This window comes from Bemisia tabaci, chromosome 1 (assembly GCF_918797505.1).
Source record: "Bemisia tabaci chromosome 1, PGI_BMITA_v3".
Taxonomy (NCBI): Eukaryota; Metazoa; Arthropoda; class Insecta; order Hemiptera; family Aleyrodidae; genus Bemisia; species Bemisia tabaci.
Genome location: NC_092793.1, coordinates 83,377,850 through 83,401,941, shown reverse-complemented (window position 1 = coordinate 83,401,941; position 24,092 = coordinate 83,377,850). Strand labels below are relative to the sequence as shown.

At 39.6% G+C, this 24,092-nt stretch overlaps 1 protein-coding gene across 1 annotated transcript in view; it reads left to right on the top strand.

The window, feature by feature from the left end:
• rod (rough deal) overlaps nt 1–24,092 on the top strand; it is a 136,774-nt gene that overhangs the window by 50,428 nt on the left and 62,254 nt on the right. The window contains exons 8-13 of the mRNA XM_072306313.1: nt 654–846; nt 5,599–5,709; nt 10,932–11,096; nt 11,645–11,862; nt 12,301–12,544; nt 23,355–23,495. Coding sequence (XP_072162414.1) covers nt 654–846; nt 5,599–5,709; nt 10,932–11,096; nt 11,645–11,862; nt 12,301–12,544; nt 23,355–23,495 — 1,072 coding nt within the window. The remainder of the gene's footprint in view (nt 1–653; nt 847–5,598; nt 5,710–10,931; nt 11,097–11,644; nt 11,863–12,300; nt 12,545–23,354; nt 23,496–24,092) is intronic.

The window sequence follows — 24,092 nt, the reverse complement described above, 5'->3', positions numbered from 1 at the left end:
GGTGGCGTAGGGGTCTAAAAACTGCTCAACGGTAGTATAGTTCGAGTTCCGAATCGCAATGAGCCCACTCGTGTTTTTTTCTTATACTTTCATCGCATATAAATTTCTCTGATGTTTTTGATTAATTCTCTTTGATTGCATATTAGTAATCATATCCTCATTTCATTTCCTTTCTCTTCCTTTTTCCCTTTCTGTAGCATCTGTGTCCATTTACAATTATTATTTTTAAAATAGCTTTCCCCTAGTATATACAATTGATGCTTCAAACGGAATCGATTGTTTTAATGACATTTCCAGCTAAATCATGGGTTTTCCCAGGAAGGCAGCCTCTAGTCCTTTTTGGACTCTATTATTGCCAGATAAGTTGCTTTTTTAGCACTTTTCCCTATTCAAATCGATGTAAAATATTCACATTAATCGCACAATCTGGCAACCTCTCGAGTGAAATAGAAAAAGGTAGAATCGCTGAAAGTCTGAATCCTTCGAAGTTTATATTAATGATACCTCTCCTTAAATGTCTTAACTTTGACATGGATAATCACCCACACTTGCTGTGCTCTACCTGCTATTCATCTTCTTTTAATATTCTTGTCAGTATTTTTTTGTTCGTCTGTAAATTTTACTTCAGTTTCTTCTGAATTTTTTCATCCCAGATTGGACAGGTTACTAAAAAGAGGGAAATTCGACCAAGCAGAAGCCTTTGGACAGAAGTTCGGTTTGCCGGTAGAAACTATTTATAAAGCTAAGCTGCGGAAACTTTTGCAAGACTTGCAACCCTGGACTAATTCTGAAGTATCTCTCGAAGAGACCTTTGTTGAAGCACTAAATCTTCTAGATGAAATCCAGGTACACTGGAACCACATTAACTTTCTGTCAAAATCATTCTACCTTTTGAAAAGATCAAGCTTTCAACTACTTGGCTAACCGCAAATTCTTGGCCAAATTTTAACGCACAAACAGAAGAGTGCTCTTTCGATTATAGGCTAAAATTGTATGTCTTATTCTTTATGTACGAATGCATGTATCAGAAACTGAATTTTATGGAGGCATAGAAGCGGGAATCACAAAAAATGAACTTCAAACAAGAATTCTGGGGTATAGCATGTAGAACTGGCTTTAACAAGCACAAGGAAGGATCCAAAAACCAGCCTTTTACAGAAGCCTACATTTTATTGCAAGTAACTACTGCCTTCAATTTCCCAGATCTTTCATTGACGAAAAAAGTCCTACTGAATATTTCAGATTACTTTTAATTCGTGAACCGTAACCAATTTTTCTCATTATTTAATTAGAAAGAAAATTTATTCGGCAGAAAATTCCTTGTCATAGTCTTATTAAATGCAAATACTGTGATGCCTGGGGCAAAAGGTCCGAGCAAAAACCCAACAGAGTCGGAGTTTCAGGCCAAGGAGGTGAACTTTGGTCTTGGATTGTAAGAGAAGCTGGAAATGTGCGCGGAAAGTCATTTGTTTGGAATTTTTTGCGATGTTTTCTCGAGATGCACGTCTCCGAGTCAAAATTGGGCAATTTGTTAGGAAAAATTTAGCGAGAATTGTGTCGGTTAATGGGCGTGGACCCGATGCTATAAAAAGCCTGATAGGCTGAGAAACGGGGTGTTAGAACCAGGAAGCATCGAGTAGGCATGTGGAATTTGCGTCTCTGTATTGTGAGTGTTTGAAGAAAGTGTTGCCCTGAATTAAACGAAGTGGAACCCTGTATCATTTCACCCTGGAAAGGAACCCCCCCCCCCCCCAGCACCTATCCATTTGAGTTGCGCACTCCCAATACGGTAGATCGAAATCGACCTTAAGAGGGGAAACGCGTTTCTTTGGAAAAAAGTTGTCAAATAGGCCCCATATAAAGTGCCAAAAATTTTGCTGCCTAAAACCCCCTGCATATTGACCCCCTAATACCGCATTGAGGCCTAAAAGACCTAAATTTTTAATATATTATATTAAAGGTTGAAATACATGTTGTTGAGCATTTTCTCACGAAGATTAGAGGTTAGACAGAAAACAAGAGTAAGGAAAAGTGACAGAAACGAACCTTAGAAATGAAGTATTTGGAGAACCAATCAAACTGAAAGTAACATTTAATATTACAGAAGAGGACAGTACATTCTTACTTTATAATAAGTCGTAATTGAAATAATAATTAAATAAATACAGGAAGTAAACCGGGTTGTAGGAAAGCAGAGACAAGATCAAACAATGTACAGAGACAAGATCGAAAGATGGTAACCATGGAAATTACATTCCGCAACACTTGTTTCCTCACAGATTTTGTCAAATTGTTGTCCTGAAGGCCGAAAATGTCCGATTTGACGTATCGTGCACGAGCAAAACACAATTGGCCTGTTTTCACCCGATAAATAGTCGGTAACGCCCTTCAGAATGGCCCATCTACAGTATTGTCGTGAAAGTAAGTGTGAATAGTCAATCCTAGTAGATTTTCCCGAATTACGGTCTCGAGGACCAAAATTTCGTCCGTTCTAGCGAATTTCTAACCGTTCACCCACAAACATGCGGAGACGGTGTTCGAGCTATCCATGGCGTGGATCGTCGCGCTGCGTCCACTTGGTTCCTGCTTTGATCGTTTGGGGCCGGCCGGCCGGTCCAGGGAAATCCAACGCGACGCGCGGCGGCAAGGTGCCGGCTTCGATCGGTGTCTGTGCAGCCGTAATCTCACTGGCAAAATCCGTGTTTGGGAAATTTCAGCTGTAGGGAATCTTTGAAACTTAGATAAGACGAGTGAAAATTCGGAGTTGTAGTGCTGACCCACTGTGATCAGTTTTCGCTCCAGTGCCTTATCGTTACGATCTCGCTCCTGTGACTCGAAGTGAAGTGACTTGTATCTCGACTTTTCTGTTTCTCCGAAACAGCTCTTTTCAGTGCTTCATTATCGCGAATCCAAATTTCGGCTCCTCTGCAAAATTAAGAGAAACTGTTTTACCAACTCATGCGGAAGTTATGAAATATTATTTTTACACTCGTGAAGTATTACGGTCGGAAAACGGTGGACTTGAACCAACAGTGCATAAAGTAGTTAGCCGCGTTGTGGAAAAAGTGCGTGAAATTGGTGCCGAGTATCAATTAAACTTATTTGCAAAGCTACGCAAATCGGATGCGAGGAACTTTTGCGTGTCTTCTTCGCCATTCCGTTCGCGATAATGAAGCACTAAAAAGAGCTGTTTTGGAGAAACAGAAATCACTAAAAAGAAAATACAAAGAAAATACAATACAAGAAATACAGTATACAGAAAACAGAGAAGACACAGATGCAGAGAGATACAGTATAAGAAAATACAAGTCACTTCACTTCGAGTCACAGGAGCGAGATCGTAACGATAAGGAACTGGAGCGAAAACTGATCACAATGGGTCAGCATTACAACTCCGAATTTTCACTCGTCTTATCTAAGTTTCAAAGATTCCCTACCGCTGAAACCCAAACACGGATTTTGCCAGTGAGATTACGGCTGCACAGACACCGACCGAAGCCGGCACCTTGCCGCCGCGCGTCGCGTCGGGTTTCCCTGGACCGGCCGGCCGGCCCCAAACGATCAAAGCGGGCACCCAGTGGACGCAGCGCGACGATCTGCGCCGTGCATCACTCGAAGACCGTCTCCGCACGTTTGGTGGTGAACGGTTAGAAATTTGCCAAAACGGACGAAATTTTGGACCTCGAGGCCGTAAATCGGCAAAATCTACTAGGATTGACTACTCACCCTTACTTTTACGACATTACTGTAGATGGGCCATACTGAAGGGCGTTACCGACTATTTATCGGGTGAAAACAGGCCAATTGTGTTTTACTCGTGCACGATATGTCAAATCGGACATTTTCGGTCTTCAGGACAACAATTTGACAAAATCTGTAAGGATACATGCGTTTGAACCCTTAATAAAATTTAGGCCTTTTACATGCGGTACTAGGGGATCAATTTAATGCTGCAAAATTTTTGGTACTTCACATGAGGCCCATTTGACAACTTTTTTTCGAAGAAACGCGTTTCCCCTCTTAAAGTCAAAAATTTCGATCCACCCTAGCCCCCAAGTTACCCATTACAATACCATGAAAAAAAATCTTTTGATGTAACTATGATCTTAGAAATTTAAAAACATGTAGCAGAATGGCTCCAAAGGGCCAATCCTTAAAGAGTTATGTCCTCCTTTTTTGGTCACTCGGAATTTTAAAAGTTTGATCTTGTAAAAAGTTCTTGCTTGCCATGATTAATTTTGATGAGATAAGCCTCCAGTTGAAAGTTTAGCTTGATCTCAAAGCTACTTTTGGCAATGAATCTTTGGAAAAGTTACATATTTGCACAGTACTCATTTACCTGATTCATCTTATATTGACAATGAAACCTCCAAATCACAAATTTCATTTTCAGTTTTTTTAAATCTCTGCTACCATTTTATTTTTTTCTGAAGGAGAAGAAATCAACATCATTTGGACGTATTTCTATCAAACAGAACTAAGCGCCAAATTTTCAATTTCCAGATTTTGACGGATTTGGGTTCTCTGTTACCCAAGTTACTCAGAGGGATAATTATGTCCCGAAAAAACTCATTTCATCCCGTAGGAATAGCGTATGAAAAATCATAAAACTGGGAATGGGGGATGTCGAATTAATGCAGACAGAACTATGCGTGGTTCTGTTTGATTTAATGCGCTAGCCGTGATACTGCGTTCTGTCAAACAGAACTATGTGCAGTCGATCAACGGGCGCGCAGCGGAGCCGCGGAGCTCTGCGGAAACAGCGAATGAGACCCGGTGACGATCCAGTTGAAACTTGTCTATGGCTCAGATGAACCAGATGAACTGTCAACACCGCCCGCGAATCGGTCGCGTCGAGGGTAGCCGGAAGCGGTCGGAGATTGCCGAGTTCACAATAGTTCTGTTTGACAGAATGCGCTACCGCGGATTTTTAATTCAGCAAACAGAACTATTTGCATTTCAACCCAGATCTCGCTGTTTATAAATTATTCAGAAGTTTTGGCATTACACTTAGAAGAATGTCTCAGCTTCCAAACAAGCCATAGGAATCGAAAATCGATTCATTAATACAGATACGCGAACGGTTTTTGCAAACCTTGTTCTACTTGAAAGTTTCGAAATTACATAGTTCTGTTTGATAGAAATGCGCCCATTTGGTAACATTTTTTTTCTCAGAAAGTTTTTCGAACAGAATTTATTTCGCACAAAGAAGAAATATATCGGAGGTTTTAAAGGATTTACGTTTCGTAGTTTTCCATTCCAAAATTGAAGAATGACAGGAAGTCTACAAAGTTACAAACCGAGAGACGTGGTTTAAGAGTTTCAGTGTCGATATGTTTGTGTGAAATTGAAAGGAAAAAATACTGGGAGAAGGTTTGTAAGAAAAAACTTAACAATGCAGTGAATGTTCAACATATTTAGTATTTTTCATTCTTTGAGAAGCATAAAAATTTCAACTGTAAGTTGACTTTAAAAAAAAAAAAAAAAAAAAAAAAAAAAAAAAATTAAAATTAAATTTAAATTTAAGAAAATGTGACCGGCATTGAAGGATTTTGATATTACTCCTAATCCTAATTCTTTTTTCAAAATCTTACACAGGATGTTGAATTCATAGCAGAATTTACTTTCAATGCTGTACTGGCTGAAAGCAGTATGTACCACTGCCTGCTCACCCGTACTAAGAGGAGGCTGCAAGAAAACATGTCAAAGGTATTTCAGATTTCTCTTTCCTTCTTCTGACTTTCATACTGTCTAATTTGTCCTAGTTTACATAGTCGGACCACATAAAGAAGAAATGGATGAAATTACTTCAGCCATTTCCTAATGTCATCGAACAATTTGCCTGTTCCAAGCTTCAGCCGGAGCAGAATGAAGAGTTGATTCTGTTAGAAAATGCTTCATAAGTCACGATGAGCTCATTGGGATAGTCTGAAATACACTCTTAATTTCACAATCTGCGCAAGAAAGATGCCTTTTTTCAAGCGTCCCGATTCAAAACGATACCGCTGCACATGTGAACATTTCATAAGACGAGTTGTTCCATGCAACCCTTGTGCACTAGGATGCTACGCAATATTCAATGTGGCTGACGCCTCCGTGCACAAATCGTGAGGAAGCATCATGGTCTTTATCAATGCAAGAAAAATTCAAATAATAACACGCCAGTTGATACAATCCTGTCTTGTTGCGTGTGTTCTGGTGGGTTGGCATCAGCCATGTTGAATATTGCGGAGTATCCTAGTGCGCAAGGATTCGTTTATGAAGCGGGATGCTCAAAGAAACACATATTTTTTACGCAAATTGTGAAGTTAGGGGTTTACTTCCGACTTTCCTGATGCGCTCATTGTGATTTTTTGAGCCATTTTCTTTACATACTAACTCTTTGTTATGTTCCTGAAGTTTACCTTAGGTCTAGTTTTTTTACAGCGGAACGGCTGTGCAGATTCTTTTAAAAATGTTAGGGAATCTGCGTCTAGCTCAGAGAAAATTCCCTGATATTTTCAAAAGAATCTACAGTACAGCTGTACAATGAAATTAGGTAATGCCAGATGTGACTCGGTTCCTTCCTGCAGGCTGATTTTTGAAATTGATAGACAGAGCGATGACATTCCTTTTGCATTTTTCTGTATGATAATAGTTTCATCTGTCTCGCAGTCATTTTCAAGTACATGGAAGCACATCCTCATTTATGTACTGGGAATTTATGGCAATAATTTTAAATTGCTTTATAATATGTACAGATTTAGATCAGCTCTCTGTGTTTTAAGGTGATTCTATGTGATCTAGGGATGAGATTCGCCACTACATTTGGCTGCTATGCGGTCTGTGTCTGTGAGAATAATAATAATAAAAACAAGAATAAAGGGCAGGAGAGCCATCGCGATGCTGAATGGGGTGCTCTGGGATCAAAGCATTTTATAGGCAAACAAGCACCGGATATATGACGCCATAGTTAAAAGTATCGTGCTCTATGGTAGGGAAGTGTGGCCTTTGACGAAAAGAATGCAAGAAATGTTGAGGGCAACTGAAATGGATTTTTGGTGGCGATCTGCCGGTATTTCGAGACAGGACCGTGTCCATAATGAGTGAATTCACCAGGTGATGAAGGTTGAAAAAGATATCGTGCACGACATCATGTCCAGGCAGTTATACTGGTATGGACTTGTGCAAAGAATGTTGGAGGAGAGATTACCCAAACAATTTTTGGATTGGGTACCACCTGGGAAGAGGTGACAGGGACATCCCGTAAAGGGTTGGCAGTAGGGCATTGACGAAGAGATGTTGTGGTGTCAGTTGCCCAATAACCTCTCGGAGGACAGGCATATGTGGCATTTGGGTGTCGTAGAACACCAGAGTGCGTTGTAGGAGCGACTTTATATATATATATATATAAATAATATAACCGTTAAGGTGTTCAAGATGCTCTTTTGCTTAGTTCAAAGACTTAGAGCCTGTGAAGAGGCCAAGACTTCCGCGACTTTTCAAGAAACCATTCACTGATAAACTTTTTGCCGAAACAGCGGAACTCGGAAACATCGTTCCTAATGAAACTACGTTCCCAGAACTGCACACTTGCCTGTTTGTAGGTGCTACTTCTGTTCTTTACCTCAATCATCAGAAAATCAATGGATCGTCTGTAGGCAATGGTCGTGAGAAAGCGAAAGGTAGGCCAGCGTAGGAAGCCAGAAATTAGAATGCTCTTAAAGACCTCCGTAAGGAAAACCGCATTTTAACGGAGTATTAAAGACCATATCCTAGCATAAAAGTCACAAAGATGGGGAAAAAAATTCTGTTAAAGCTCAAGAACGAAAATAATCCCACTGAAACAGATGTGTTAGATCTCCTAAAGCAAAAGTTACAGGTGCAAGCATCGAAGTTAAAGAGGTATCAAAAAAGTAGAAAATAGCGAAATGTAGAAAATAGTGAAGTAAAGAACAAAACAGCTTCCTCAAGAAGAGTCAGGGTGCATTTTACAGGAGTCTCCAACCAAAAGATGTAGATGGGAACCTTCTTCAAGATAAAACGCCGAGTATAGAAATAACCAGAGAATTTTGGCAAGGTATCCGGAGCAAGCCAGTCAACCATAACAACAAAGCTGAGTGGTTGGAGGAAGTGAGATCCACAGTGAACATCAAGGAAGAAATGACTGAATAAAACATCAGCGAGGCTGATATTAAGAGGGCCATAAAAAGATGCTGAATTGGAAAACCCCAGGACCTGACAAGCTGCAAAATTTCTGGTTATAATATTTTAAGGCAGCTCATCCGCAGCTTGCCTGTTGCTTTGGGAAGATTCTTTGGTCCCCTGAAGAACTGCCATCGTTCTTGACCACAGGTGTCAGGTTTCTCATACCAATAACTAGGCATTACTCAGATGATCTTGCAAAGTATCGGCCAATCACGTGCCTTCCCACAATGTACAGTGTCTAAACGTCCGTGACCGTGGAGAAAATCTACAAACATCTCGAGCGAAATGATTTGCTCGACGAAGAGCAAAGAGGACGATGTAAGGGCTCAAGGGGGTGCAAAGAGCAGTTGGCAATCGATGCAGTCATTACCAAATCTGCCATCAATAGGAAGGTCCCCCTTTTCTCTGCCAACATTGATTATCAAAAGGCATTTGACTGCGTCCCTCACTCCTGGTTGCTAGAGGTCCTTGAAATTTATGAAATCAGTCAAAGGTTCATGCATTTCCTGGCTCAGGCCATGGGCGGTTGGAAAACAGAGCTCGGCATAAGTACACAGGACCAACAATTCAGGATAGGAACGATTAGCATCAATCGCAGCATCTTCCAAGGTGACTCTCTGAGTCTGCCTCGGTTCTGCTTACCCCTAGGTCTGCTGACGAGGATGCTCAATAGTCTTTGAGTGGGATAGAGTTTTGGCAGAGACTCTTGTATATTACATTTGTGGTACATGGATGATCTGAAACTGTTCGCTAGTCGAAAAGAAGACCTGCACTTGAAACGGTAGGATCTTTTAGCAGGGACTTCCATATGTAATTTGGTTTTGGACAAGTTCAAAATAAGCAGTATTATGGAGGGAGTATGGGCATTGAGCAGCTCATGAGGGATATGAGCCTGCAGAGCAGTAAGGTAAAATTGAAGGCATGCTCGAAGATGACCAGTTTAAGTACCTGGGATACATGCATTCTCGAGGAATCTAGCATGAAGACTCGAAGCGTGAAGTCTCTGATGATTTCAAGCGAAGACTGAGAGCCATATTAAAGTCCGTACTTTCTGAACGGAACACAGCGCTGGCAGTAAACCAATGCTACCACTCTGTTCACCTACTTTTTTGGCATACTCAGCTGGTCCAACACGGAGCTCAACGCCTTGGATATTGCAACAAGGAGGGAATTTAGAAAGTATCAAGCGCATCACCCAAGGAGCTGCGTTGAAAGATTCAGCCTAACGCGGGGTTAAGGGGGCACAGGAATTCCAAGCGCGCTACGGAGGCACCATCAGCAGGTTGGAAACCTGAGAAAGTATTATCTCGATAAGGCTAAGCACAGCAAGCTACATCAGATCATCATGCAAGCAGACGACAATATCACACCTCTAAAGTTGAAGGACCATATGTTTAGTCCAGTGGGAACACTCAACTACGAAGCAAATGGTGGATCAGTGGAAGGCCAAGCCGTTTCATGGGCAATATTTTAAAAGGATTTATAATGATGCTGAGATTGACATCAAAGCTTCGCAATCTTGGCTACACTCTGGGGGATCATTTGTTGAGACAAAAGGGTTCATAGCTGCCATTCACGATCAGGTTGTCTCGACCAAATCTGATAAAAAGCGAATAATGAAAGGACAAGTCGACAATTTCATGTGTTGTATTTGCAGAGTAAAAGAGGAAAACCTTGATCATTTGTTGGCCGGATGTTCAATCTTGGCTCCAAAGCAATATCTTGAACAGCATAATTCTGTGGCAAAAATTATATACAAGGAGCTCGCTAAGGACCATCTTGATTAGATGGACATAAAACCCGATTATGAGTTTGACCCTCCATAGGTGAAGGAAAGTTAGAAAAGCCGACTGTATTGGAACAGGAAAATACGCATCAACATTGCAGTACCTTTGGCAGTTAATAATCCAAGCTGCCTATGCAGAGAAGATAAACAAATACATGCCTCTGGCTGATGAGATTAAATGTCTGTGGAAGTTGGATAAGGTGATAATTGTGCCTATTGACATTGGAGCCACAGGAGAAGTTCCTGAAAAGCTGTTCGATAGCCTGCAAAAGCTCAGTCTTAGGTAGGAGCTGTACAAACAACTGCAAAAAGCAGCATTGTTAGGAAGCTGCAGAATTGTCCGTCGAGTCATTAGAGATGACTACCACCACTAAAATGACTAAATCCACTTAAAGGGTGATCCAGACCACCCGTCTACTATCTTTTTCTCGAAAACGGTGGATATTGAGCTTCGGGACGAAAACTTTCATCGGTATATTGACCCTAAAGAAGCGAATGAAAGTATTTTTAGCCCCCCCCCCCCCCCCCCCGAAACGGCCCCTTGGGGATATTTTTACGATTACAGCCAAGGTGCAACCTAACATTTTTCTGCAAACTGCTCTGTGTGTGCCATTGAATTTTCCTCAATTTTTTTTTCATATTATAGCGAAAAAACCTAATCTATTTTTCTTTTCAATGAAATAGCTTCATCCTATTAAGCTAAGGGCTGTTTAGAGTATAGCAAAGTATATTTATTTTTCAAGAACTTTGTATCGGCCAAGACAAGTTTGGGGTTTCTGTCATTGATCGATGAGCATTACGTCTTGAAATCTAGGTAGGAAACAGGTTTAATAGAAGAGTTGTGCCAAGAAGTGACTCCCACTAATATCTACTAATACATCACTAATACTAATATTAATTAACTACTTAATATGTGATTCATTCCTAAATGCCCATCTTTGGTTTAATTATTTTTTAGGATCCTGGAAATGAAGAAGTTAAGAAACTCTTAGCCAGAACAAATGCCTACTCTACCCGATTTGACACCTTTCTTCTGTTGGATCCTGAAAATCATGGTATCGAGGACTGGTTAGAATTTTCCGTAGCTGACCTCTTCACGCAGTGCCTGGGGTTTTTGGAACAGGTCCTTTCTGTTTGCATTCTTACTTTCAAAGTAACGGTCCTTGCCGAACACTTATCTACCAATAGAACAGAGGCAGTGTTGCTTGGTTTTGTGTTCAAAAAATAAAACATCACAGCAAATTAAGCTATGCAGGGAATATAGGGATGGCTAAAGTGTAAAACTACTGAACTCCATTGCGGTGTTTAAACATCTCCACTCCTATATTATTTTTTCGAGTGAAACAAGCCAACTTTATAACTTTAAACACAGAATATACTGCTAACAAAAGAAAAATCACAAACGTTTTCAAGAAATTACGTTGAATAGTTTTCCATAGAAATAATAAAGTATGAAGGAAAGTCTACAGTGTCGCAAACGGAGATATGAGGTTTCACACTTGGCTGTTGATATAGTCGAAACCATCTATTTTTGGTTTAATGAATCCTAAAATTGAGGTTAGTTGTTTGCTCTCTCGTGTTTTTGCATGAGATTATATTGCTTCTCCAGAATCATTCATAAGTTTAATGGATAGTAACTGAGAAACTTTTCTTTTTTGTTATTTTTCGTAGGGTGAGTTAAGGAAGTCACAGATCATCTGGGGTAGACATTTGCATGAGATTTCAGCAGAACTAAATTTTGATTCTGTTAAACAACTATTTAATGAAATTCCATCAACAGTCTCCATTGTCGAAGCATTGCCTTGGCTTCAGCAAGTTATACCTCATGTGTTGGACACTTTTCCGGAAGTTTTAACTGAGTTCATCGAATGGTTCCTTACAAAAGTGTGGTAAGAGTTTAATTTTATGTTCATCTATCTCACTACCTCACTTTCATCACTTTCATCACATTAGACCTGTTTTGTTCAATCGGTACAATAATTGTAGGGTGTAATATTTTCAAGGTTTTTTATTATTTTGTTTCGATCGAAGCTTTTTTTCATCGCATCTGATTGGAAAAAAAATTTCCTCTTTTGATTTTGCCCATTTTTTTAATAGGTTTTTTTGAGATAGGGGTTGCTCTCATCTTTGTTCAGAATCATAGAATTGGTAGTTCAGTCTCAGTGGAGCCTCGAGCCTCAAGCTTTTTGTTTTGCTGCCTAACCAGAGTTCAACTTTTTCATCCCTTTTTTCTGAGAAGTGTCAAGCTGTCAGGAAGGAGAATCTCTGTTTCATTAAAGAATATATATGAGGTACAAGCTTCCTTTATTTTCTGCTCTCTTTTTCAGGGAATTAGAAAAGATAGCGCCATCAAAGTGGCCCTCCATTGGAGTTCAGTATGCAGAAATTTTACTTCAGATGATTCGCAACCCTCAAAGTTTGGTCGCATCTGAAATGAAGGCATATTTTTGGCATTCAAGCACACTTAATTCACCAGTCAGCAAACTTATTAAGATAATAAAAACTCTAAAGGAGATCAATGATTTGTTTCAGCATTATAATATCCATATCAGCACAACAGAATATTATCATGTAAGTGTTCTCTTTTTTCCACCTTTGATTTCTGAGTGTATCTTCAGTGTATCTCTTGAATACACTGTTGCTTTCTCTCTTGATCTGCAAACTTGTGTGCAAAGCAGATCGACTCTGAAAAAGGGTTTAGGATCTTACCATCCAATAGAATCCCAGAAATATAGGGGGATGAGGGTGGATTCCCTCTTGACAGGGTCCGAAAAAATTTAAAAAGCTTCAACAGGAGCTCTCCAAACCTGCGCAATTCATTTAGAGTGATCCATGCAAAATTCTGCGAAAACAAAGCTGTTGTAAATACTGCTTAGTGACCTTGCCGTTCATATTAGAAATGGGTTAGTGGTACCCATTTTTCCAAATTCATTTTCTGACAGCATGGAGTGAATTAGCACCTGGGAATTTTTCCAGATTTTTTTTAAATCCTGAATAGCTCCTTCTTTCTTCTCAATACTTATTAAAAAGATATTTTGATTTGAATCCTGAATCAGTATGTAAAAGTACTATGGAGCCTTTAATTTCCTAAGGCACTTCCAAAGAAGAACTTAAAATTTTGAAAGAACTGATTTTTCGAAAAACATCATTGCTTGGAGAAAGGGGGGGGGGGGTTGTTCCTTGCACCCATGTTCTCAAATTTTTTGAGGAAACAATTTGTTATGCACCATGGGACAAGTTGTTGAATGAATTTGGTGAATCTCATGTTATAAGTGTCTTTATTCATTCAAATAGAGCTCTTGCTTGTATCAGGAATTTGCGATTTAAGTCCAGATTCTTGTGTACAATTTTGCCAGAAACACGATGGTACCACTTGTTTTCTTTGAAAGCAACTCCGAAGCTCTAAAAAACCCTCAAAATTGAGGCCACAATGGAGGAGATATAATTTGCTACCCTAAAAGTCTAGCTCTATATCAAGACGAACTTCCTGTGTGTGAGGAGATATGAAAGTTTCCATAATCAAAATCGGTCTTGGTTGAAAATGTCCGGTCAAGTTCACTGGATGACGATTGTAGTGCCGAATCAGAGCGGTCAAGAGATGCACTTGCGCAAAAGTAGAGAGAAACACGAGAAAGGTAGGAGAGCAGAGCGCGAGGAGTTCAGTACAGTTCAAAGTATCGTTTCGGACGTCTAAAGAGCTTGGTGTGTGGATGCAAGAGGGTGCCACGCTGAAACCCAAGCATTATCGTTTGAGTCAATTGATACATTTTCCATTGTTGTATTTCCTCCTTGTGATATTCTTTTCTCGATGAAACTGATTTGTTCACACCTCTTGTAATCATTAAAGATCTAGCTGAAAAACGAGTGACATTCTTGACCCTCCCCCTTTTCTACTCCTTTGCTCTCTCGTCAGAGCCAGAGCTCTCAGTCAGAGCTTGATCCGAGGGATTTATCCCTCGCAATCGTCACCTTCCTTGAGGGCAACCTTCTCTTGCGTTGGTTGCTGATCCGAGGGACACAACCCTCACGGCTCTGTTGAAGGGAAGTCATATGAATAGTGAATGGTCGTCTTCAATCTCTTCGGCATCTTCAAGTAGGGTAAAAGTACAAGCGGGATCGTTATTCCTGCGAAAAATAGTTTTCCGTAACCCGCCATACACTTTAGTGCACCGCCATAGTGGCCACAGAATAATAGCTCTCGCACCGACTCTACATTCACGACTTATCAGCGATTGGGAATCCCACGTTTATTTTCTTGCTCTTTTCCTCTTTCCCCTACTTTCATCGTTGTCTCCACGGTCGGGCCAGTCGGTGATAGCTGTATGCCTTCGAGGCTTCCCTCCGGTTCCATATCTTTTTCCCATTCTTCACCACACCGCAATCGGTGGCGAGGCGTGATTAATCGATTATCGATATTTCTCCATTTGAAGCCATGGTAAAGAATCGATTATTAAGGTATAAACACCCTGGCTATCAATCCTTTTCCATAGGTTTATATGGGAGATCAATCGATGCATCACAAAGCACGCCACGCCACTGACCGTAATAGTGTTGAGAGGTGTAGTGAGCCACAACGTGGACAGATTGAATGAGAAATGGATCCCTTGAAAATAAAAGTTAGGTTCATGCTTAAGCGCCTGCAGTAGGTCATCTACAGCCAAGGCCAAGCTATCAAATATTAATAGCATATGACTAGATTTTTTTTTAGCTGTAACTCAAAATTTTCGCTCCTATTTTATTTTTTAATTAAATATCACAATGAAGGATGGGTCCCATTAAAGTCTGATTTGAAGTAACTTTAGCTGCTGAATCCGAAAATGACCTTGATTTTGAATATTATGCACCGTTTTCCCAAACAAATTGAATCAAAATTGAATTTCCCCATGAAAAACTTCCTTTTTTTTTTTTTGAGAAACCTAATTTTGTGGGAAGATAATGAGTCAACGCAAAAAAACTAAGGTCAATTTTGAACTCAGCAATACAAATTACATAGAAGCATGTCAACTATCTAGTCTACCATGAAGGCCGCCGTGTTCAGATTTTTTTTCATTTTTGGAAACCTGTGTTTTTCTATCAAATGCTGCACGGTCCTAAAATGGTTCCATCTACTAAAAAAAACGCGGTAAAGCCAAAAGGATTTGGAAAAAAAAATGTTACGCGGCCCGCACAGCACCTAAAGATCGTTATTTTTCCGATATTTTTGGCATTTTAACCGTCTTTTTTTTAATAGTTTAGTTAGTGACAAATATTTGACGCTAAATGTTAACGCCTAACATGGAGATGGATTAATGGAGATGTTGCATGTGAGGAATTTGCGGTTTGACTATTGATTCTTATGTAAAAGTTCGCGAGAAACACGATGGTCCCACTGATTTTCTCTGAAATCAACTCCCAAGCTCCAAAAACGCTCTCAAAGTTGAGGCTGTAATGATCCTGAGAGTCCACGTCTACGTAAAGACAAACTCTCCATGCAAAGATAGGGAGCAAACACATTAGCAGGGTAACTGAAAGCACGGCAACCCTGAGAGTTGCGGTGCTTTCAGTTTTAGAGTCCCCAAGTAAAGTGGCAGCCCTGTCAATGTATTTGCTCCCTATCTTTGTATGGAGAGTTGGTCTTTACGTAGAGGTGGACTCTCAGGATAGCGTGGGATATGATATCCCCGTCATTACGCCCTCAACGTTGAGAGCTTTTTTTGAGCTTGGGAGTTGACTTCAGGGAAAGCCAGTGGCACTATCAAGTTTTTCGCAAAATTTTACGTAAGAATCAATAATCAAATCGCAAATTTCTCACACATTCGACAACTCCATTAATAATTAATCCTTATGTGGAATACCGATATTCAGTCATCCTTGAAAAAATTAATAGATATGTCACTGAAAATTTCCGACATAGCAATCTGAGATATATGATTCCGTAGTATCACCATCGATACCTTTTCTTGATCAGATCATCCTGAAGTACTTTTTTTAACTTGTATTGATAAACATAACTACAAGTTAATATGTGTTTTTATATTAACCTTTTACGCAACTAAAAATTTGAATGGGCGATTTGTGAAACTCTAGCTTAATTTAAATCGATAAATAGGGACTGATAGGATTGAAAAACAGTGGTTATGTTAACAATTGTCCCTGCTTTGCAGCATCCAGAAGGCACCATTGGGGCAAGAGATGGGGAGAAGGCCACCAAAATTTATTCTGGATAATACTGTGGTTTCCTTTTTTATTCGAACTTTTGGTGAAATTCTCAAGCAGATCATTATCTTTTAAGTGTTTTTTGATGAGTATTTTTGAAAACAAGCAATAAAAGAGAAATTGTATTATTCTTCTTAAATTATCGAAAACTTGGGAGAAAAATTGGAATGGTGAAATTAGACCTCCTCAGTAGACCTAGTAATAGCTCATGCCTCTATGCTCATAATTTCAATGTGACTAACTTCATACCCTAGTATTCTATACTGAACTTTCATTGAAAAAACCTGAAAAATTTGGATAGGGTCTTCTACTACATGAATTCATTACTTATTTTGATCAAAACTAGCACTGAGTTTACTGCCAAAGCCTGAAATTCACTCCTGCTTGACTGACAAAACTTGTGTAACAATTACCACAATTTGAGTTTCCTACGAGCATTTCCTTCGTGGAGAGGGGTTCAGAAAATTTTGGCAAAACCGCACAAGTTTACGCTATTTTCAGGTTCAAAGTATATTGATCGTACTGAGTAAAAATTGTAAAATTGAACGTATTGAAGTGACGGACAGACTTCTAAAATTTAAGAAAATATAAAAAATTAAAGCCTTTAGAAGCATCCAAGCACAATTATTTCCATGAGAACCGCGCCAGTGCTGCAGTTTACACGAGCTTAAGACGTGGGTCTAAAAATCCATCCTAAAAAATAATCAGACAAGAACCTGAAAAAATAAGAGATAACGAGTATCAACACAGCCGACGACAAAGAAGACGTATTCGGGCCTCTTTTTTAACTTTTCTCCCGAATCTGAGCGACACCTCATTGGCAGCATATAGCGGAGCATTGAGAACTCACGCTTCGCGTCATCGCGCCTTCAATTTTACAGATGCAGCACGGACGTCCATCAAGTACGAATAGTTGTATCTCTGCGCCGTCGTAAACGCGCACCCTCTCCCTCCCTCCCTATCCATATTGTGTTTGTTTCCGTTTGTCTCATTTGTAATGGTGCTTCAAGCACCACGTGAATAACACAGCCGAAGGTAGGAGAGATGTGTTCGGACCTCTTTTTTAACTTTTCTCCCGAATCTGAGCGACACCTCATTGGCAGCATATAGCAGAGCATTGAGAACTCACGCTTCGCGTCATCACGCCTTCAATTTTTCAGACGCGGCACGGACGTCCATCAAGTACGAATAGTTGTATCTTTGCGCCGTCGTTAACGCGCATCCTTTCCCTCGCTTTATTTCCACATTGTGTTTGTTTCCGTTTGTCTCATTCGTAATGGTGCTTCAAGCACCACTTGAATAACACAGCCGAAGGTAGGAGAGATGTGTTCGGGCCTCTTTTTAACTTTTCTCCCGAATCTGAGCGACACCTCATTGGCAGCATATAGCAGAGCATTGAGAACTCACGCTTCGCGTCATCGCGCCTTCAATTTTTCAGACGCAGCACGGACGTCCTTCAAGTACGAATAGTTGTATCTCTGCGCCGTCGTTAACGCGCATCCTTTCCCTCCCTCTATTTCCATGTTGTGTTGGTTTCCGTTTGTCTTATTTGTAATGTTACTTTAAACTAGAGCTGGGCATTGCGAGTTCACGACTCACGCCATCGCGTCTTACATTTTTCATGTGGAATCCATCTTGCGAGAATAGTTGTATTGTTTTCAATTGCCAAATCTTCATCATTTTTTTAAACAGTCAGTTAATCGTGTCAGATATTTAAGTCAAATAAGCCATAGGGTACCAACCCCTATGAAGTTCCTACCTTTTGGGTGCTTCAAATGCTAATCAAGGTCATCTTAGCTCTTTCGGCAAGAGATATGCCACCCTCCTCTCAACTTTCTCAGTATTACTTGGTTTTACAACATCTCGATTTTATTGTTGAATATTTGTCGTTTGGCCCACCGTCCTCCCTGAAAAAAATAATTTTTTCTAACTTTCTCATTATTTCCTTCTGGTTCCTAACAATTGGCGAGATGCTTTCTACCAAAGTTAACTAATATTGAGGATTTAGATTTCTTCAATAAGTCTTCAAGGACTGGCGTGTCAAATATAGCGTAGAAGATTGTATTTCTTTTTATTAAATTGTTTTACAATTAGGTCAAATGAAATGTAGAAATCTCATATGGAGTCAGACTATAGCTTTGAAAGGCTTTGGGCTTCAACTTTTTTATTTTGTTAGTATTGATGTATTTTTGTTATACTTTGTTTCTACATTTCCGTTGACTTATGATTTTTTTTTAAATGCTGTTTCATTTCTACTCCTTTACTGATGATATATATTATTATTTTAATTTCAAAGATACAAAACTTACATCTCTATAAAGGAGTTTTCTTCTTCCTGATTGATTTATTCTTTAAATTGACCACATTATTGGAAGAAACTGATTGCTTGAGACAGAAAATACATTTAATTTAAATTTAATAAAAATCTTCAATAGCATTATTTAGTACTATTCACAAAAGCTTTCGTAAGAGCAAAATATTTCATCCACAAACGACTGAAGCATTATTTACAGTTTCTTAATCTCATCAAGTTATGCCCTTTTATCAAATATTTCTTTTTTTTTGGGGGGGGGGGGGGGGGAGGACGAGTATTAAATAAAAGGAAAGAAAATACTATGAAGATTGAACACGATTGAAACGTGATTAATATTTTTTAATTTCGTATCATAATCAAGACAATACCTAATAAAAGGAAGTGATCCATAACAAACGGCTTGTGTTACAAAAGTTTTGAATATTTTGTCTGTTTAAAAAGAACAAAGTAAAGTAAGTTATCAAAGTAATTTTCAATCAGCTCAAACACAAAGGCTGGTTGCTGCCCCCCCCCCCCCCCCGCTTGCATGGCGCCTTACACTGGCGCCTAGATAGGTATCAGCAGGGCCAGGGCGCCAAGAGCGATGGGTCTTCTGTCCTCTTCGAAATGAAATTAAACTAACCGACTGTTGACCCAGTGAGACAAGTCTTCGGATTCGATCAGATAAGGCATGTGATCATATATTCCGGATAATCGCAATTTGATGCATGCTGCAATGAGGGGAAACGAAGATGTGAGAGATACGGTAGGAGAAGATGCAATATCAATGAGGGGAAAGGCTTTCTTCACTAACATGACTTCGGGCCCGGGTAATCTCCTGTGGTCAACTGAGTCATGTACGGAGGGTTACGGAAAACTATTTTTCGCAGGAATAACGATCCCGCTCGTACTATGTATTTAGCCAAAAATTGAAATGTGTTGTTCGAGCTCCTCAAAAAATAAATCGACTTTTAGGTTTTTTCTTAAAAAAATCACGAAATTGAAGAGATTTCCATTTTTTTCAGGGACAAATCTTATCGGAAACTAAAATGCAACTATACCGTTAAAAAGCTCTTGCTTTCGGCTTTCTAACGGTCTGTAGTTTTTGTAATTCGGAGCAACTGGCCGCCTATAAACTGAATTTTACTGCAATCATATCAAGGAATTTTCTGCTAACTCGGACGGCCGGTTTCCTTGCATTTATCTCGGCTATTCTTGAAGTTAAAAAAAACATGTACACCATTAGAAAGACCACACTCTCAGCTTTCTATTGTTATAATAATTTTTGAATTTTGAGCAACTCAACGCTGGCTTAAAGGAATTTTTCGGAATCATGTTAAAAAAAACGAAGAAACACGGGCGGCTCCAGTTAAAGTCAATTTCTCGCCGCCCAAATGCACCAAAATAAAAAGCAACATGTCGTTAGAAAGCTGAAGTTGCAAGCTTTCGAATGGTATCTTGGTTTTTTTTGTAGCTTTAAAAAATCTTGATTAAAAAATATGAATCTATGTCGCAGATGAAACCTTGTATTTTGGCTACTCTTTTTTGTGGGGAGGCATCTCTTAATTTTCCCCCCGTCATTTTTGGGAAGATTTTGGTCACTCTGAACATTACCTGAGGGCCCTGTGTCTCATATGACACATTATGAATCACACCTGTCTCAGTGAAAATCCATGGTTGCCAAATTTGGCCATTTATCATAGCTTTTCCAAATTACCTACTGTAATTATCATGTTTTTGGCTACTAAAATGTGTCATACTAAGTGCGAGGTCAATAGAAAATAGAAAGCTAGAGTCTTTAAGAAAATATACAAACTATGTTCATTGAGTTTTTTTATTTTTTTCATTATTTTTTTTGCACTTTCAATACTTTATGAGGGAAAAAATGTAAAATAAATGATGATTCAGTCTAATTTGTTAAAAAATATTGATTGTCAAACAGAAATAAAGTTTACTTTATTACATATAACAAAGAATATCCCTCAAATAATAGCTAAATAGAATAAAAAACAAATTCAAAGTGGCAAGAGAGACCCATGAAAATTACGCAACCGCACAGTTGCGGGCCGTTTGTGCGTATAACACGTCTCACCTCCAATTAACTGAGACAGAGTTTTTTGTAAGTTGCTCATTCTATTGTGCTATCATTTGAGGGATGTGTCCCTGATAAAAAGGAAATTTCTTTGATTTCATGATTTTTTTTTCAGGAAAAAACCTATAAGTCGATTTATTTTTCGAGGAGCTCGAACTACACTTTTCAATTTTTGGCTAAAAACATAGTATTTTTACCCTATTTGAAGATGTTGAAGAGATCGGAGAAGACCATTCACTTTTCATACAACTTCCCTTCAACAGAGCCGTGCCCTTGCTATTGCCCCCTTCCTCAAGACCTCCCCCTTTTCCCCTCATTTCCTTTTAGGTATTTTTAGTAGATTTGCTCATCATTATACTTGCAAAGATAGGGCGCAAATACATTAACAGGGTTGCTACTTTGTTTAGGGACTCCATAATTGAAAACGCGGCAACCCTGCTAATATATTTGCTCCCTATTTTTGCACAGAGAGTTTGTTTCGATATAGAGGTGGGCTCTCAGGGTAAGGTGGGATATACCATCCATTACAGCCACAACTTTGAGAGCTTTTTTTGAGCTTTGAAGTCATGAGGGTCATCCCAAAAGTCTAGCAAGTTTTTCTCTCCTTTAAAACTTACTAAAGATGGGGAAAATTCGGTCAGATGTGCATATGAAGCATACTCTCAGCTGTAATTAAAGCTTAAGTTTATTCAAATTAAATTAGGAACGTTGCGGAGGTCATTTCTCCCAAGCCCCTTCGATGCGTTTCCCGCCACCTCCAGGCGCATGGTTTCCGTGATCAGTAAGATGTGCTGACGACCGTGGCCAATCTGATCCGATCACTTAGAAATTCTTATTAACATTTTTTACCAGATTGTTTGCATGTTCAGCATGATGTTTTCTAGGCCCTCGGTAATGAATGCCATCTGTGTTCTTTCGACATTTGCGCAAGCTTTTTGTGTAAAGTTTGTTGTTAAGTTATGGCATTTTCAAAGCCAGAGAACTGCAAAGTTCGGTGAGTAATTCGATTTTGATTTCGGAAGGGGTTAGACCATTAGACATTATTTGCATATTTCAAGCAGTTTACAGGGCAAACGCAATGAGGGATAGAAACGTCCAGAGGTCGAGCCAGACGTCTCGCAAAGGAAGAACAGAAGCGCACGAGAAAGCCTGAGATGATCGATAGTGACTTAGTGCAATGAGTCGACGCTATAATATGCGAAGATCGCCGAATGACACTTGACGACCTTGAGTATTTGCCAGAAATTTCTCAATCTGTCTTGCATCGAATAGTTCACCAATGATTGAACTAAAAAAACATTGTGCCAGGTGGGCTCTGAAAATGCTGACTTATCGCGCGCCCGGAGGTGGCTGGAAATGCATAAAAGGCGCGCAGGAGAAATGACCTCCTGAGCGTCCTGTTTATCCGATTTTTAAAAACTTGGGCTTAAATTACAGCTGAGGGTATGCCTCATATGCACATCTAACCGGATTTTCCCTACCTTAAATAATTTTTAAATGAGAGCAAAACGCGCAAGACTTTTGGGACGACCCTCGTAATTTCAGAGAAAACCAGTGGCTCCATCGTGTTTCTCGTAAAATTTTACAGAGGACTCTGAACTTAAATAGCAAAGGGGTACGTGCAAAACGGGCCATTTCACGCTCGTGTTGGATACCATTGAAACTTGCCCTATTCATTCATCTAACAATGCCCCATGTTTTCCCAAAGTTTCAAGTCCCTAAAAAAATTTGGGGGGAAATGGCGGGGGGGGGGGGGTCAGAGTTGAAAATCCGCTATATTTTCGCGAAGTTTTTACTCTAAAACTATTAAATATTTCGAAACGCGGTTTAAATAAGCGTTTTCAGCGTGAAAAGAGCTTCCAGAAAATGTATAATATCATGGGGTTTTGTCGACTTAAACTCGAGTTATCGCCTCCGAAGCGCCGGAACGCTATAAAATGACGCTTTTTTGTCACGTTCGGGCCGATCCCCAGAATACTCCATTTTTAATTTCTTTGAAAACCTGATATGTTGTTCCTGACTCTCTATGGCACCTATATGTCTTTACCGTATCCTGGGGAAATGTTTTGTTCGCGAGTTATAAGCGCGGAAAGGAGCGAAAGTCGGGAAAATCGGCTATTATGAACTGCGCGCGTCGCATGGGTTAGAATGAGAACGCCCCCTCCTGCTCAGTTCGGCTAGTCACACTTCTCTGCCGACCTCGCATTGTTGCCAAATGTCTCCTGATCCGTCGCCGCGCGCAGTTTAAAATAGCCGATTTTCCCGACCTTCGCTCCTTTCTGCGCTTATAACTCGCGAACAAAACGTTTCCCCAGGATACGGTAAAGACATATAGGTGCCATAAAGAGTCAGGAACAACATATCAGTTTTTCAAAGAAATTAAAAATGGAGTATTCTGGGGATCGGCCCGAACGTGACGAAAAAGCGTGTTATTTTATAGCGTTCCGGCGCTTCGGAGGCACTAACTCGAGTTTAAGTCGACAAAACCCTATGATATTATACATTTTCTGAAAGCTCTTTTCACGCTGAAAACGCTCGTTTAAACCGTGTTTCGAAATGATTAGTAGTTTTTTAGTAAAAATTTCGCGAACATTTAGCGGATTTTCAACTTTGACCCCCAGCCATTTCCCCCCAAATTTTTTTGGGGACTTGAAACTTTGGGAAAACATGGGGCATTGTTAGATGAATGATTAGGGCAAGTTTCAATGGTATCCGACACGAGCGTGAAATGACCCGTTTTGCATGTACCCCTTTCTTTTACATGCAAGAGCTCCATTTCCAACTTGACGTTTTGCTCTCAGGATAGCCCGGAAGAAGTCGTCTTCATTCTGTTAAGCCGAGCACCTATAGATGAATGCAGCAGATTAGTCAATGAGTTTTTGGACAAATATTTTCTTGAAAACCAGTTAATTCGAGATAAGATAATTGCTCGTTTCATTGAAGTAAGTACCATCGTCTCTACTGTAGTTGTTCACTCATCCCAGGTTACTTCTTAAAATATGAAGAAAACAATGGAACATGTCCACTGCCACCGAACAACTCAATTATAAGTTGCAAAGAATTGTTTCAGCGAATTGTGTCACACAATTTAGAAAACCTTAAAATGATTGCATTTTAGAAAGAAAGAGATTGCTCTTTCTCTTCCTTCCCCTGACCCTCCCCTCCCCCTAATAAGTTTTTTTTTTTATAGATAGGGCCATATGTATCCACGTTTTTTAAAAAAAAAACTAATGAGCCTGAAAATGTGTAACAAATAAACCTCTTCAATTACTTGAGGAATAAATACGAGTATTTCACTTAGTTGAAAATGAATGTATTTTTAACAGGAGGAGGTCATGTAAGTGTCCCATTGAGATTTAGATCGGTGTGCATTTTTCCAAAAGTTTCTTTCCATAAAAATAGTGTTTCCCAATTTCACTGGTTGTGTGCATGGGTCCTGAAAATTAATTTTTTTTTTTTTTTTATCAAATCAGGGAAAAGAGTAGTTATTTAAAGTGGCAAAATAACGCTCCTCTCGTTTCAGTGTTGCAACAGCATTG